This window comes from Homarus americanus, unplaced genomic scaffold (assembly GCF_018991925.1).
Source record: "Homarus americanus isolate GMGI-L3 unplaced genomic scaffold, GMGI_Hamer_2.0 scaffold40248, whole genome shotgun sequence".
NCBI classification, from domain to species: domain Eukaryota; kingdom Metazoa; phylum Arthropoda; class Malacostraca; order Decapoda; family Nephropidae; genus Homarus; species Homarus americanus.
In genome coordinates, this window is record NW_024712526.1 from 9,207,004 (window position 1) to 9,222,201 (window position 15,198).

General features: G+C 38.1%; 1 protein-coding gene across 2 annotated transcripts; it reads left to right on the forward strand.

Moving 5' to 3' along the window:
• The first annotated feature begins 42 nt into the window (after nucleotides 1–42).
• On the forward strand, nucleotides 43–14,265 carry LOC121862254 (interferon alpha-inducible protein 27-like protein 2B). 2 transcript variants are annotated; one of them, XM_042360358.1, is made up of 6 exons: nucleotides 43–203; nucleotides 1,889–2,061; nucleotides 4,523–4,601; nucleotides 6,232–6,478; nucleotides 10,614–10,717; nucleotides 13,969–14,265. In XM_042360358.1, the coding sequence occupies exons 2-6, from the start codon at nucleotides 1,892–1,894 to the stop codon at nucleotides 14,134–14,136; spliced, it is 768 nt and encodes a 255-aa protein (XP_042216292.1). In that variant the 5' UTR covers nucleotides 43–203; nucleotides 1,889–1,891; the 3' UTR covers nucleotides 14,137–14,265. The 2 variants fall into 2 exon arrangements, with proteins under 2 accessions (XP_042216292.1, XP_042216300.1); XM_042360366.1 differs by lacking the exon at nucleotides 43–203 and adding an exon at nucleotides 2,760–2,908 and having other exon boundaries at nucleotides 1,922–2,061.
• The last annotated feature ends 933 nt before the right edge of the window (nucleotides 14,266–15,198 follow it).

The window sequence follows — 15,198 nt, forward strand, 5'->3', positions numbered from 1 at the left end:
TTCGTTCCTGTAACTTCCCTAACATTACGTGATACGCCAGGTATGATAAAGAGTACAGCAGGTCGAGTCAGTCAGAGCCACACGTAACGTAACTGCGTGGAGGTGTTGTCGAGCTATAAAGGCTGACTCGAATTTCAGTGAGAAGTGGACTTGATTATTGAGTTCAGGAAGCAGACACGATAGCACTTGTCACAATTGAACTGGTAAGGATTTCAGATACTTTAATCTGTTTGCAAATTATGTATTTGTGGCGGAACGGCGCGGGTATTCAGAATTTTTTTTAGTAGTAGGCGGGTCCGACTAATTACCCAAATGTAGCCGCAATGAAGTCAAATGATGGTCCTACAAGCGTAAATCGGGCTGTGAATCACTTCTCGATTATTATTTGGTGTCACAAAGTCACAGAAAATTGGTAAACTTAATTTAATCTAAGTTGTGTTAGGTTAGATTAGATTAGGTTAGGTACATGCACTCGATCTATCAACTCAGATTAAATTAAGTTTACCCATTTTTTTTTACTTTGTGACACCAAATACTAGTCGAGAAGTGATTGGTAACCCGATTTATTCATGTAGGACCATTATTTGACTTCATTGCGGCTACATTTGGGTAATTAGTCGGACCCATCTGAGTTAATAGATCGAGTGCATGAACCTAACCTAACACAACTCAGATTAAATTAAGTTTACCAATTTTTAGTAACTTTATGACACCAAATAATAATCGAGAAGTGATTCACAGCCCGATTTACGCTTGTAGGACCATCATTTGACTTCATTGCGACTACATTTGGGTAATTACTCGCTCCCTCGGTACATGCACGCGATGTTAATACTCAGATTAAAGTAAGTTTTCCAATTTATTGTGACTGTGACACCAAATACTAGTCGAGAAGTGATTGGCAGTCCGATTTATTCATGAAGGACCATTATTTGACTTCATTGCGGCTACATTTGGCTACATTTGGGTAATTAGTCGGACCCGTAGTAGGCAGCTACCAAACAGGGAGGTACTACCGCCTGGGAAGATATTGGAAGCATAATGTATTGTCTAATGGTAGATCCTGCTGCCATTGGCATTACAAAAATTGTGACCAAGTCCCAGTTTGCTGATCTGAACTTTCTGCCTCATCTACACACAATTGCAGGTTTCAATTTTTTTCTCTTACTATTGACAACACAACATACATACCCGTATATCGTTTCTCATTTTTGATTATTTTCTTTTAATTTTTGTATTTCCTTATGGCTCATTATTATTATTATTATTATTATTATTATTATTGTATTGCTATCATTTTTTTTATTTTATCTGAATTATTATTATTATTACTATTACTACAGTATTACATTTTTGCCCCCAAGGCCCCGATGTGGGTCAATGACCTGTGCCCGGGTGGGCTAATCCCCGTAAAAAAAATAAATAAATAAATAAATAAATGAAATAAAATAAAAATTGTCCCGCGAAGAGGCTATGCCCGACTATGGGACCCATAGTATGGGTCACATCTTAGGTTAAAGAAGCCTCATGTTTAGAAAATTGTCAGAGCACACTTTTTTGGGAGTGAGAAATGTAAACTCTTAGAATAATCTGACAGTAATAACATAACTGTGCGCTGATGACAAGTGTTTAGAGTGACCATCATTCTAGGGTCACTGTTATGTAATAATACTGTACCCTTAAGTTAGTATGATTATTGAATGTTGTAACTGTAAACTGAAAAAGCTTTAGAGTTACAGGTGACATTTACATCCTGTGGATATGAAGCAGACTCATGGCTGATATACTGTACATGTATGTCAGTAGTACTGTAGGCAAAGAATGGGGTGAATTCCAAAGAGAGAGACTGTACTGTACATGCACTGAACATAGATTCATTATTTTGCAGGTAATGATGGCAGGAGATGGAGATTCATGGAAGCGGTGTGGCGTGTGTGACAATGATTATGACTCTCTACATCATGTGCCTGTCTTCCTCCCTGCCTGTGGCCACACCTTTTGCTGCCCTTGCCTGATCAAAATCAACAATATCAATGAGAAGCTCAATTGCCCCATCTGCAGGTATGAAAAATTTTTGTATTTTCTATTTCAAGTCACCTGCCATCATGGAGATGTACTGTACTCATTCTCGTAGATTCCTCTGACAGAAGTAACCTCTCTGCAAGTACTGACATACTGTGCATGTACAGTACAATGGATCCTTGCTATATGTTGTGCTCCCATTGTTAGTGATAAATCGACCAATGGCGCCCAAATCAGTTTCTTGTTTCAACAGGAAGCCGGACTCTTTTTCTACTCAATACAGAGTTTATTCGTCATCCATCGAACCGTTTTATATTAAGTCTTTGTGTACCCGAATATGATGTATAAATAGTGTTAAAAGGCAGACAGTGTTATGACGCCCCCAAGTGTGCTGAGATGGTCAACTTACTATTCATCTCCAGTAAAATAACGAATTGCTTATATTGTTTTGTAATTGAAAAAATAGATCCTTTTTGTATTATCTTATATTTATAATTTTAACCTCTTTTGTAGTCATAAAAACATCAGAGAGAGTTAAAATCTCCTATGCCAATTTTTTTTTTTTTTGTAATTTGTTAAAGAAAAAGTCTTGTTTTACATGTTCCAAAATACATCTCTTGTTTACTTTATACAATACAGTACAGTATTGTAAAATAAAAATAAGGCCCTCTTTTTCATACAGTCCCAAATTAGAGATTCTCTTGAAATCCAAATGTCTTATCTATTGTCTTTTGCAGTCCAAAAGACGGGTCCTGTTCTGTTGGAATAAAAATGGCTAGTTCCAGTGTTTGTTGGAATTAAAAGAACAATTCCAGTTTCTTGGCATGGCCTGTTTCACTTACAGTCCAAGAAGTGGGTCCCTTCTGTTTGAACATACATACTACAGGTATCTGCCATTTAGCAATAATTTGGTTTAGCGATTTACAATTTCTTTAGCGATAATTTGGTTTAGCAGTTTACAATTTCTAACACCCTTGGTTATTTAACAATCTGCAATTGTTTGGTTTAGCGATTTTCAACTCACTGGGAAAAATTCCAGAGGGACATCAAAATATTGGGGATTCTGTGCTCCAAATGGGCATCTCTACTGAGCAGGCTCAGTGGGTGTATATGCAGGTGTGGATCCAGGAATATGAAAGGGGGGAGGGGTTAAGTTGTGTGTGGGTGAATGTGGCAAGCACAGATAGCCTATCCTGCTGGGGGGGGGGGGGGCAATGTAAGGGCCCCCCCCCCCACCATATATTTTTTTTAATCTGACCAATATCATGGGAATTTTGAGGCCATATTGAAGCCATGTGCACTTGATATTAGGAGATATTATGATGTCAATAGTAAACAATTTTTACTATACAATGATGCCCGAGTACAACACTGCATTGGAATTTTCTGGTGAAAAGGGGGTACGGATCTCCAGGACCCTCCCCCTGGATTCGCCCTTGATATGGGCAAGTGGGGTATAATAAGAACACAATGGGCAGTCGCATAAAGGTAGGGGCAGGCAGGTGATAAGAGGAGGATTGACGGCGTAGCAGCGAGGTACGGGTGGGAGAGAGGGAGGCATATGGAGGTTGTGTGTCTGCCTCTACCACCACCAACTTCACCGCCTTACCCGATACCATATATCAAGTGCCAACTCCTAAAAATTGCTTCATTGAATAATATTTACCGGTACGTATTTGAGTACAATACAAGGGGTTTTGTGGTACAGCGGTAACTCGCATAACTCTCACCAATATGTCAAGGGTTCAAGCCTCGGCCCGGACACACATGAGAAGGGTGTTATTGTTGTGACGGCACCGAGTGTAAGCTCTTTCAAGACCAGACTTGACCAGCACTGGATCAGGTTCAGATACATTCAGGAGCCAATGCATACCCAGTACTTGCCAACAGTGTGTAACAGAGACGTGACCAATCGATCGCCCAACAAGAGCGCCCAACGCTCTTGTCGGCTATCTGTGGACCAGATAAGAACTGTTTACTGTTTTCCCTTTGTTTTTGATGTACTGTTGTGATATTGTGTACTAAAGTGATTGCTCCTCCATCTCCCTCCACTCTTGTTGGCTATCTGTGGACCAGATAAGAACTGTTTACTGTTTTCCCTTTGTTTTTGACCTTATGATAATTATTATTTTTTTTATTATTTTTGCACATTCTGTATTAATGAAAGTATGTGCATGTAACAGAGTACAAAAAAATGAAAAAATTACTTATATTTATCCAAAATTACGAGTTGAACAATAACATAGTTCCCAACTGAACCCCACCCACTTTGAGTGTTACTGGATGGCAAGTCAGCTACTCAGCTACACAATTATTTGCAATCTCGTTTCTGTTCGCATCCGGATCGCTAAACGACACATCCCTGTACTGCAAAAATAAGTCCTGTTTCTGGTGCAACCTATAAAATATCCTGTTCCTATTGCACCCTAAAAAAATAGATCCTGTTTCTGCCAGTGAAGAAAGAGTTTGTTTATCAAGTTCTGTATTTCACACCCTTCAGAGAGCCACATTGTGGTACATCACCAGAGAATCTGCCCAAAAACAGAGCGGTGTTGGATATGCTACCACCCAAGTCACAGGTCAGATTCTTAATCTATGCAGGTACTTTATTTCATTTTTGTATGAGTATGTGATAGTAATGATGATGATAATAATAACTAACAGTAATTTTATAGTTAATAATTGCATAAAATAATTACTATATAGCCAGGTAGTAGTAATAATAATAGAGTATTGGATAATAATAATAATAATAGTTACTGATTCCAGCTCCACACTGAAGGTCCTTTCTATCTCAGACATAGCCTTCCTTTCCAGACACCAACAGCACTGAATTTTCTGTGAACACTGAATAATTTTTCTATTGCAATTAATTAAACCAAACATTACCAAAGCCTGAATTATTGAAGAATACCTAAACAATAAAATGCTTACTGTAAGATACAGTACCTTAAATACAAGAGGCAGGCACAGTAGTAGGCAGCTATCAAACGGAGGTACTACCGCCTGGGAAGATATTGGAAGCATAATGTATTGTCTAATGGTAAACCCTGCTGCCATATGGCATCACGAAAATTGTAACCAAGTCCCAGGCTGCTGATCTGACTTTCTGCCTCATTTACACACAATTGCAGGGTCTCGGTTGTTGCTCTTACTATTGACAACACAACATACATACTGTATATCATTTAGTACTCTTGATTTATTTTTCCTTTTTATGGTTATTTTATTTTTATTATAATTTTTATTAATTTTTATTTATTTATTTATTATTATTATTATTATTACAGTATTATTATTATATTTTCGCCCCTGAGGCCCCGGTGTGGGTCAATAAAATAATTTTAAAGTTACGTCGGTTTTATTTGAGACCTGTGTAGGCTATACTAGGGCATAGGCTATTGTAAGGTAAATAGATCTTGGCATCCCAAAACCAGAACATAACTGGCACTAAAGTTTTGGGGTAAAGGAGCCTCACCCTTTATGAGTTTCATAATCAGCAATTTCTTACTAATTAGCAAACCCATAGTACAGTAGTACTTGTTTGTTTTCACAAATTTGTTAGGATATACAGCACTTGACATGAGAATTTTTTTTCTCTTTTTTTTAATGTGAAACCTATAGGCTTTTCTAGCTAAGAAATTTTATAATTTTTGTTGATAAACTTATTACAGGCATTCACCTGCTTGTGTTAGCGGTGATTATTATGATAGAAATGGATAAAGATCTGGACACAGATAAGTGGCAGGGCTGAAGTAAACACTTTGTTGGTTTTTCTTTATTGTAGAAAATATAGTTTCACAGGTACTGAGTTCAGTTGAGAGTACAGTACAGTATATTGTACCTTCTCTGCTAAAGGAAGTGTCTTTGTGCACTTATAGGAGAACACTTAGTGAGGTGTTCACTGGGTAACAAGTGATATGAGTCTCCTCACTCTGACCAAGGGAGAGAGAGCGAAGCAGGTCTCGGGAAGGAAATGCATCAGATATCTTGTTGTTGCTGACATGTGCTGACCTCAGCCTGCCCTCGCTCGCTCCCCGAAGGAACTGCAACCTCAGCCATGCATAACATCAACAGCTGAGGCACGGTTGAATAATTTGGTATTATATTCATTTGGGTAAAAATTTATATCATACAAATGGTGCTGTTACACCCCTTCTTCCTAAATACACCAAAGTACTGTACAGTTTTGTTTTTTTATCTTAACAGCGAGATGAACAGCACCATACTGATAAAGGTGCTCCGAAGGACCCCTCCCCACCCAGCAACCCTCAATCATCTAAGTCCAAGCTTCACCATACTGATAAAGGTGCTCCGAAGGACCCCTCCCCACCCAGCAACCCTCAATCATCTAAGTCCAAACCTCCTCCTAAAGCCTCAAAGGGCTGGATCTATGGTCTGGGTATTGCTGCAGGTGCTGTAGGTGCTGTGGTTGCAGCACCTGTTGTACTGACAGGTGAGTTCTCTTCCCATCATGGTAAAGTTTTCAGAACTGACTACAGCTGTGTCTTGATTTACACAGTAGTTGTTTATGAAAATGGCTGTGTAACTAAATAGCTTGTAAATCAAACATAATTTTCCCTTAAGAAATAAAAGAAATGGTGAGGTTAGAGGGAGCACAGTCTTAAAACTCATTCATATATCTACAGTATATACCGTAGACCTTAGATATGTACAGTACAGTATTTCCTTCATGATTTATTTTTCAGTTTGTATTTGTGACTCATAATAATAAAGAAATTAAAAACAAAAGTATAGTTCCAACCTAAAAAAAATATACAACCTACCATATTATTACAGGTTGTACCTCTCTAGTCCGGCATTCTGTGGTCCGGAACGATTTTAGTTTATCCAATAGGTAGATAGGCAGCTTATCTGAATTATTATTATTATTACAGGAGTATTAAATTTTTGCCCTTCAGGCCCCAATGTGGGTCAATGACCTATGCCCGGGTGGGCTAATCCCCTTAAAAAAAAAAACGCGGGAAATTACGGTTTGTTTACATCCGGCAGTTCAGCTGCTCTCTCTCTCTCTCTCTCTCTCTCTCTCTGCTTGAATATACAGAGTACAGTACAACATTTAACCCTTCAATATATATGCGCAGTAAATAAGTGTTGCTTTCATATTCTTATGTAGAGTAATGATATGTTTTCACATGTACGCACTTACATACGCGCAGTCTCACTTTTTTTTTTACCATTAATGGTTAGCTACTTATATTGTTCCATTTATTAACATTAAATAACATTACACATTACAGGTACACACTTCAAACAACCATATTAATTTTTTTACATTAATTTTACTACAGCTAAAATCAGGGTCTTATTTTCTTCAGTTTTATATGTAGAACCAATCAGTCACTGGTTTTCTAAGCTTTAACATAAACAATGCCGGCAGCCGTCTCGTCTCTAATATTCCACGTATTATTAATAAATTGTATTGTTAATTTTGCACACACAAACATTAATTCAATAAAAACAAATTCAGAAACATTAATTAAAATATATATGAACAGTAAATAAGTGTTGCTTTCATATTCTTATGTAAAGTAATGATGATATGTTTTCACGTGTGCGCATGCGCACTTACATACGCGATCTCTCTTTTTTCTTTACCATTATCGTTAGCTACTTCTATTGTTCCATTTATTAACATTAAATAATATTACTTAAAACAACCATATTAATTTTACTACAGCTACAGCCAAGGTCTTATTTTCTTCAGTTTTATATGTAGAACCAGTCAGTCACTGGTTTTGTAATCAACGAAAACAATGCTGTGTCATTTCCTTGTGTGTTTTAATATTCTACGTATTATTAATAAATTGTATTGCTCATTTTGCACACATAAACATTAATTCAATAAAAAAGACATTCAGTAGTAAACAATAATGAATCTTTTATACATAAGAGAAATGACGCTGTTTACACGATTATGCACATCGTCTGCACGTTGGTGGGCTGTTCAAACCCGTCGAAATTCAAGTTTCCGCCGTCAAAATTTTTATTTATTTATTTTTTTGTGTGTTCTAATAAAATACGTTAAGAATTAAAAACTCGCGAAATTTGAGAAGCTACTATACGACATTTAACCCTTCAATATGTCTTCAAAGAGACCATGATGCAGAGAAAGTGGTGCCAGTGCTTCCAAGCATAGGCACAAGTCACTATCTATCCAGGAAAAGGGTGAATTTCCATGGTCCGGAACCGGTCAGGTCCCGAGGTTGCCGGACTAGAGAGGTACAACCTGTACTGTACTGGCATTTACCAATCATAATAAGGTCCAAAAATAATGCAAAAACCAAACACCTCATGGACAATCACAAGAGAAAAATACAGTACAGTAGGGTTGGGATATATCACGAGATAGGGTCCAAGGATGTTTGCTATATAGTATACTAAATTGCAATATATAATTACATGTAATCAATGGGGAAAATAGGTTCAGGTTCTGGAGGCCAATAAAGGTGATTAAACTTAACTTAATGATTTAATTTTCTTACTAACTAAAGCACCAATGAACACTAGACTCGGGAACAACAGGCCGTTTCAATATCGGTATCAAGGCACACCAGACTCGGCAGCAGACGCCACACTGCCACCTCCACTTGACAATCCCACACCTACATAAACAAACAAACCAAAAATATTAGTTACAGTATTAAATCTTTTCCATTAAGCTTTCCATTCTCTTCACTTCACTTTTCACGTCACTCGCAACCCATTTACACTCACCTTAGAAGTCGTAATCTGCAGCAGAGTCGGCTGCTTACTCGTCACTCACTCAGAAAGACTGAGCGGGCGAGCGTGAATGCGTGGGTGAGCAGCCACGGTGGTGCCTCTGGTGAGCAAATCACGCATTTGTTTGCCATGGTGGTACATTTCATATATTTCTTGCCTGATTTCCCTCACCAAATAAATAAATTTATCACTACAGTACTGTATATTGGAAAATGTTGATAATTTTGGTAGTCACGATATAAAAAAATAATTTAAAAATAAATTGTGATTTATCCCTACCCTACTGTAATCACTTTCACTCTAATAAGGGTTATTGGATGTTACTGTGTGGTGCATGCTTATTGCTCATTCTGCCTCATGCAACGAGTGTTCTACCTCACCGGTAACACTTGCTACACTACTCTGCCAGCTTGCAGGGCAATTCAAACTTTGTATATCCAAAAATATATCCATGTTAATTAAAACAAAAATTATAGTATAAACATAATGCATAATTCGAGATACAACTGTAGTCTTCATTCAATATTTGTAACTGAGGCCTAGGGTCAGTTTATAGGAAGGCAGCTGATTGGCTGGCATATGAAGCACACGAAGAGTTGCTACAGTTCTTTAGTATTTAATGTATCGTATTTATATTCTGATATTTTAAGGGATAGTGACCTTTCTTTGTTAATCTCAGATAATTTGCACACTGGTAATAACATATCATAAAGAGAACACGATCATGATGAACAAATTCAGCTACGTAAACTCCCTCTCGCCCTGTGACATCACTAGAAGTCACAACCCCAAGTTAAAGAAGCTACCAGTACAGAAAACTGTCTGAGCTAACTTCTTTGGAGTAAGAGTTGTGAACTTTTGGAATAACCTGCCAGAGAATGTTGTGACAGCACCAAGAGTGAGCTCATTTAAGACCAAACTTGACAAACACTGGCACATTTTCAGGTGCATTCAAGACCCCATACATGTCCAGTAAGCTACTTACCAATAGTGTTTAACAGAAAATAGACTGACTGTGTGACTAGTGAGTAAACGGAAGAGTGGCAAAGGGGATAAGTTAGTAAGAGTGTACCTAATTAATCTAATTGAAAAATAAATTAAAATATCTGAGGGGAAATTCTCACACTTGGTGCCATCACAACACACTCTGATAGATTGTTCCTAGAGTTTACAACCCTCACTCCGAAAAAGTTTGCCCCCTGCTTTCAGAATTCATTATAAGATTTTCCTTGGGGAGTTTGATAACCTAGAATATGTATTTATAGGGGGTAAATAAAGTAATTCAGTTTATCCTTATAGAAATGATAATACAATAGTTGTGAATTAATAGAAGTTTATAAACATCTCGTAGGAGGCTTTCAAGACCAGACTTTTTCTTTTATCCTCTTCACCACTGACCGGCTCGTTAGCCGCTTGGGTGAACAGTCACGTCTCTGTAACAGAGATGTTCCTGACTGCCCAAGTGGCTAATAAACTGAACAGTAGTGAAGAGGATAAAGTAAAGATAACTGATCCCTTATGGATGAAGAGGATTCAAAATACAGTATGTACATATGAGATACTAAAAGGGTTTTGAACCTTGACCTAAATCCACACTCATCATCCTTCCAAATGAGATGTTGTTGCCCATGAATGCAATTTCATTATAAAAACATACAGTATTCTTTTCTGGAATTGTTTCATAATGGATTTTTTGGTTATTCATCTAGCCTCAAGTATCACTGAGAGGCAACTATTTTGTATATACTTTCATTTAGAAAAATTGGGCTTTTTTTTTTTTATGTTCAGGGTGCAGTAAATAGAATATTTTTTCTACATCATAAATTAATACTCTTAACCTGTCACAGGCATAGGCTTCACCTCAGCTGGGATTGCTGCAAGCTCAATTGCTTCAGCCATGATGTCTTCTGCTGCTATAGCTAATGGGGGTGGTGTTGCTGCCGGCGGTTTGGTGAGTACAGTATGTGGTGACTGTGGTATGCAGTAATATTGTATGTGCATACAGGCACGTTTGTATATGTTGATGGTTTTTCATTAGTGTATTATTTTTAATTTGCTATTATTAGCAGAAGCAGTGAATGCAAGTCACTGTACATTATCCATCAACATGAAAATAAAAAAAATTAACTGAAGAATGGGGATTTGGATTTGAGAAACTAGGAGTAATTATATAACACATGTGCTTTAGAGTAATAATTATTGAACAGTAACTATTGCAGTATCCTCAAGTCTGAGGTCATCATTTGAACTTGTGTCAATGAGGTAAGCTTTGCACAAACCTTGAATCTCATAATAACTAGATAGTATGCAGGTACTTAACACTCTTGGGGTTTTCATATGCAACAATTTTGTATGATCTAAGTTATTGTTTTAGGGTTTTCATACGGAAATTTGTGTATAAAGAAATAAAAATTATAATTAAATAATTTTGTTTGTGTATGAATGCTACACATGCAAGACACACATTAGATAGCTTCAGTGCGATCTAGCAACTATGTAGACTGCACTGCCCCCTCCGGATGTGAGGAGGCTGGGACAAAAGCAGGAAGACAAGCCTCACCCGCTCAGGATCACACTAGTGAGTGAGGAGAAGAAATGGGAAGTTATTCGACAGGCAAAAAACTTAGCAATGAGCGAGGCATTTCAGAATGTATTCATTCACCCAGATTGCACGGTAATACAGAGGGAACAGCACAAGAGGCTCCTGCAGGGGGGGAGGGTTTGTGGAAGCAAGAGCACCAGCACAGAGCCAGGGGGCAGCAGTACACCCTCCACCCGCTCTACCTCCCACCCAGAAGGAGGCGAGCACTGTGTAAACAATGGCATTGCTAACCACACCCGGCAAAATAAAGTGTGTTTAGCAAATGCTGCGGCTGCTGAGAGTGGGGGAGGGGGTTACTACCAAGAGCAAAGATGTTACCGAGAACAAATTCCGGCTAGTACTGACACGTTCCTTGATAACAGAGAGGAGTTTGAAACACTATTGAAGGTACACCAACCCAATATAGTGGGTTTTGTAGAACTGTTGTACAAGAACAGGAGAATCGATCCAGAGGAATGTGAATTCAGTATTGACGGATATGACTCATTTACGAACCTTTCAAGAGGGGTGTGGTTATCTATGCTAGACATGATCTTAGAGCCAGCAAGGTGAGGGTACAGGGAGAGGATGCTTTTGAAGACCCCAAGTGGTGTAAAATTAAATTAAAGGGAGGAGACTTACTTATTGTCGGGTGTATCTACAGATCCCCAAACTGTAGCTTACCAAACCAAAGGAAGCTAAGTGCCTTAATAGACAATGCAGCAATGCTCAACCCTAGCCATCTCCTTATCATGGGGGACATTAACTATGGCGACATTGACTGGAGAAACGAGTTCACGCCAAATGATTTAAATAACCCTGCTACTCTTTTTGTAGAAACTCTTGAGAGATAATTTTCTGTGCCAACATGTTAAAGACCCGACGCATTACAGAGGGGAGCAAACACCCAAGCCACTAGACCTCATCAAAACAAAAAAGGAGGGTATGGTGGCCAAGCTGGAGCATCTAGTCCCAGTTTATCACCAGCCACCATGTAATGTTGTCATTCAGATTTAACTGTTACATAGTTCATGACAAAACCAGGCCAAGGTGCAAATATTACAAGGGAAATTATGACGGGATGAGGGAGGAAATGAGGGGTATCCACTTGCCTGACTCACTTAGGGATAAGAACGCAAACACTACGCTGAATATCATAGCTAGTAAAGTGAACCATTTGATTGAGAAATATATACCCAAGACCAAACCCAGTGCCTCTAGGAATATACAAGGAGACCCCTACACATGAAGCATGCAGCGGTCGACAAAGTTAAGAAGAAAACCCAGAAATTCAAGGCGTGGGTTAGGTCAAACGATGAGCAGGACAAGAGGATGTATGCAAGAGCCAGGAAACAAGCAGTCAGAGTGTAGAAGGGCTGAAAAGGAGTTTCAGAGGCTGATTGCAAGCAAGGTCAAGTCAAACCCAAAGATATTTTATCGCTTTGCAAAGTCAAAATTAAAACTGCAACTAGATATCAGACCTGATATAAAGGGGGCCATTTCCACTGTCACCATTTATAAAGGGGAGGATTTCTTATTAGTTCTGTCTAGTTATTTCATTTCATATAGTTACTTCATAACCTCTGACCTTTGGTAGCATGGTGAGGGTTTGGGCACATGGGTTCTGTAATTCTGGTATCAAGCTATGGACAAGAATAAAGGTAGATACTGAGGAAAAATGATACCCCTAACATACTCTAAAAATGGTTTATTAATATGAAATTAAAAGAGGGTTGTTGTTGCGCATCAGGCCTGGCCAATCAGTGTTCCTTGCATCCTAGTTGTAATCATTGTCATACAACTGTGTATGAACCTTGGTCTGTTCTTGCATACCAAGAAACAAATTGGAGGATAATGTCACATGATTAGTGCCAACATTAAGCTAAATATGTTTTCGTTCACCAACATTCCCTCCTCATTTTTTTAGATCAGAAACAATGATTTGATTATCTGTCCATCACTATAGTGGCCTGAGTCTTTAATGTATTGAAATAGAAAGTTGTGGCTACAAAAAAAAAGGTTGCACCGTTAAATAGGTCATAAGACATATTTTCATTTCTCAGTCCATTGTCACCATACAGTACAGTAATTTAATATATCCATCACCAGTATGTGGCGAGAGTTTACTGTTATTACATCTCTTATATCCCCAAGATTCAGTAAACTATAATTTGGTGATTTGTAAATGCATCTTCAGTTACACAACAGTACAGGTACTTCATTTCTGAATCACTTTACACCACTTTCTCTCTCAAAAACATTCTCCTCTATCACTCTAATAGATAACCACACTCCTTTTATTTACTTATCTCTTTGCCCCTGGCCTGGTCACCTCATTAGACAGTTGGGTAGTCGGTCAATTCTCTGTTATGCACTATTGGCAGGTTTTGGGTATGTACAGGCTCTTGAATGTACCTTAACATGTGCCAGTGTTGTTCAAGTCTGATCTTATATTAGCTCATGCTTGGTGCCATCCCAAATTCACTGGCAAGTTTAAGGGTTGTGATGGCACCAAGTGTTGCTCAGGCAGGCTTGAAAATTAATCATAGCCAGAGATATTAAACATACATTTATCTGAATTAATCCATTTTATTTTATATGTTTGCTTTCCCTTATGACAGGTGGCTGTGCTACAATCAGCTGGTGCTGCAGGTATTGGTTTAGGTGCCAATGCTTGTATAGCTGGTGCTGGTGCTGCCGTGGGGGCTGGTGTTGGTGCTGTCGCTGCAAAGGTTGTCAAGGACGTATCAGATGAGAAGAGCGATGGGAAAGATAATGATGGCGAGTAGGAAGGGAGGAATGTAATTGAAAAGGTAATACAGGTTGTACAAAACCAGTGACTGATTGGTTCTACATATAAAACTGAAGAAAATAAGACCCTGATTGTAGCTGTAGTAAAATTAATGTAAACAAATTAATATGGTTCTTTGAAGTACCTGTAATGTTATTTAATGTTAATAAATGGAACAATATAAGTAGCTACCGTAACCATTAATGGTAAAAAAAAAGTGAGACTGCGCGTATGTAAGTGAGCACATGTGAAAACATATCGTCATTACTCTACATAAGAATATGAAAGCAACACTTATTTACTGCTCATATATATATTGAAGGGTTAAATGTTCTACTCTGTATAGACAAGCAGAGAGAGAGAGAGAGAGCAGCCGAACTGCCGGATGTAAACAAACCTTAATTTTCCGTAGCTTTGTTGTTGTTTTTTTTTACGGGAATTAGCCCACCCGGGCATAGGTCACTGACCCACATTGGGGCCTGAGGGGCCAAAATTTAATACTCTTGTAATAATAATAATAATAATTCAGATAAGTAAAAAAAAAAAAAAAAGCTGCCTATCTACCTATTGGACAAACTAAAATCGTTCCGGACCACAGAATGCCGGACTAGAGAGGTACAACCTGTACAGGTATTATTACAGGGTGAATAAATAAAAATGATGAGAATAGTGCCCTGCCAGTTCATATAACTAATCTCTAACACAGTTTACTGTTAGATACTGTGCACAAAGTCCATTGAAAATCCTGGAAGTATGATTCAGCCTCACTTGCTTCACTCTATTCACCACAATTAACATGTCCAGTGACTGTAGAACTTCTTGACTAATGTGGTCTCTTGTATTCATGTCAACCAGGAACCTCATCATCTTGTTCTAAATAATTTTTAGCATTGATTTTAGATTCTGTGTTAAGGCAGAGTACCTTGATGAGCAAAGGTTCCTACAGGTATCAACTGAGAAACATTTACCATTTATGTAGATGAATTTTACCTTGGCAATACTTTTATTTACTTTACTATCTATAATTGCTTCTCCAGATACACAAGAGTTAAGAGTTAGC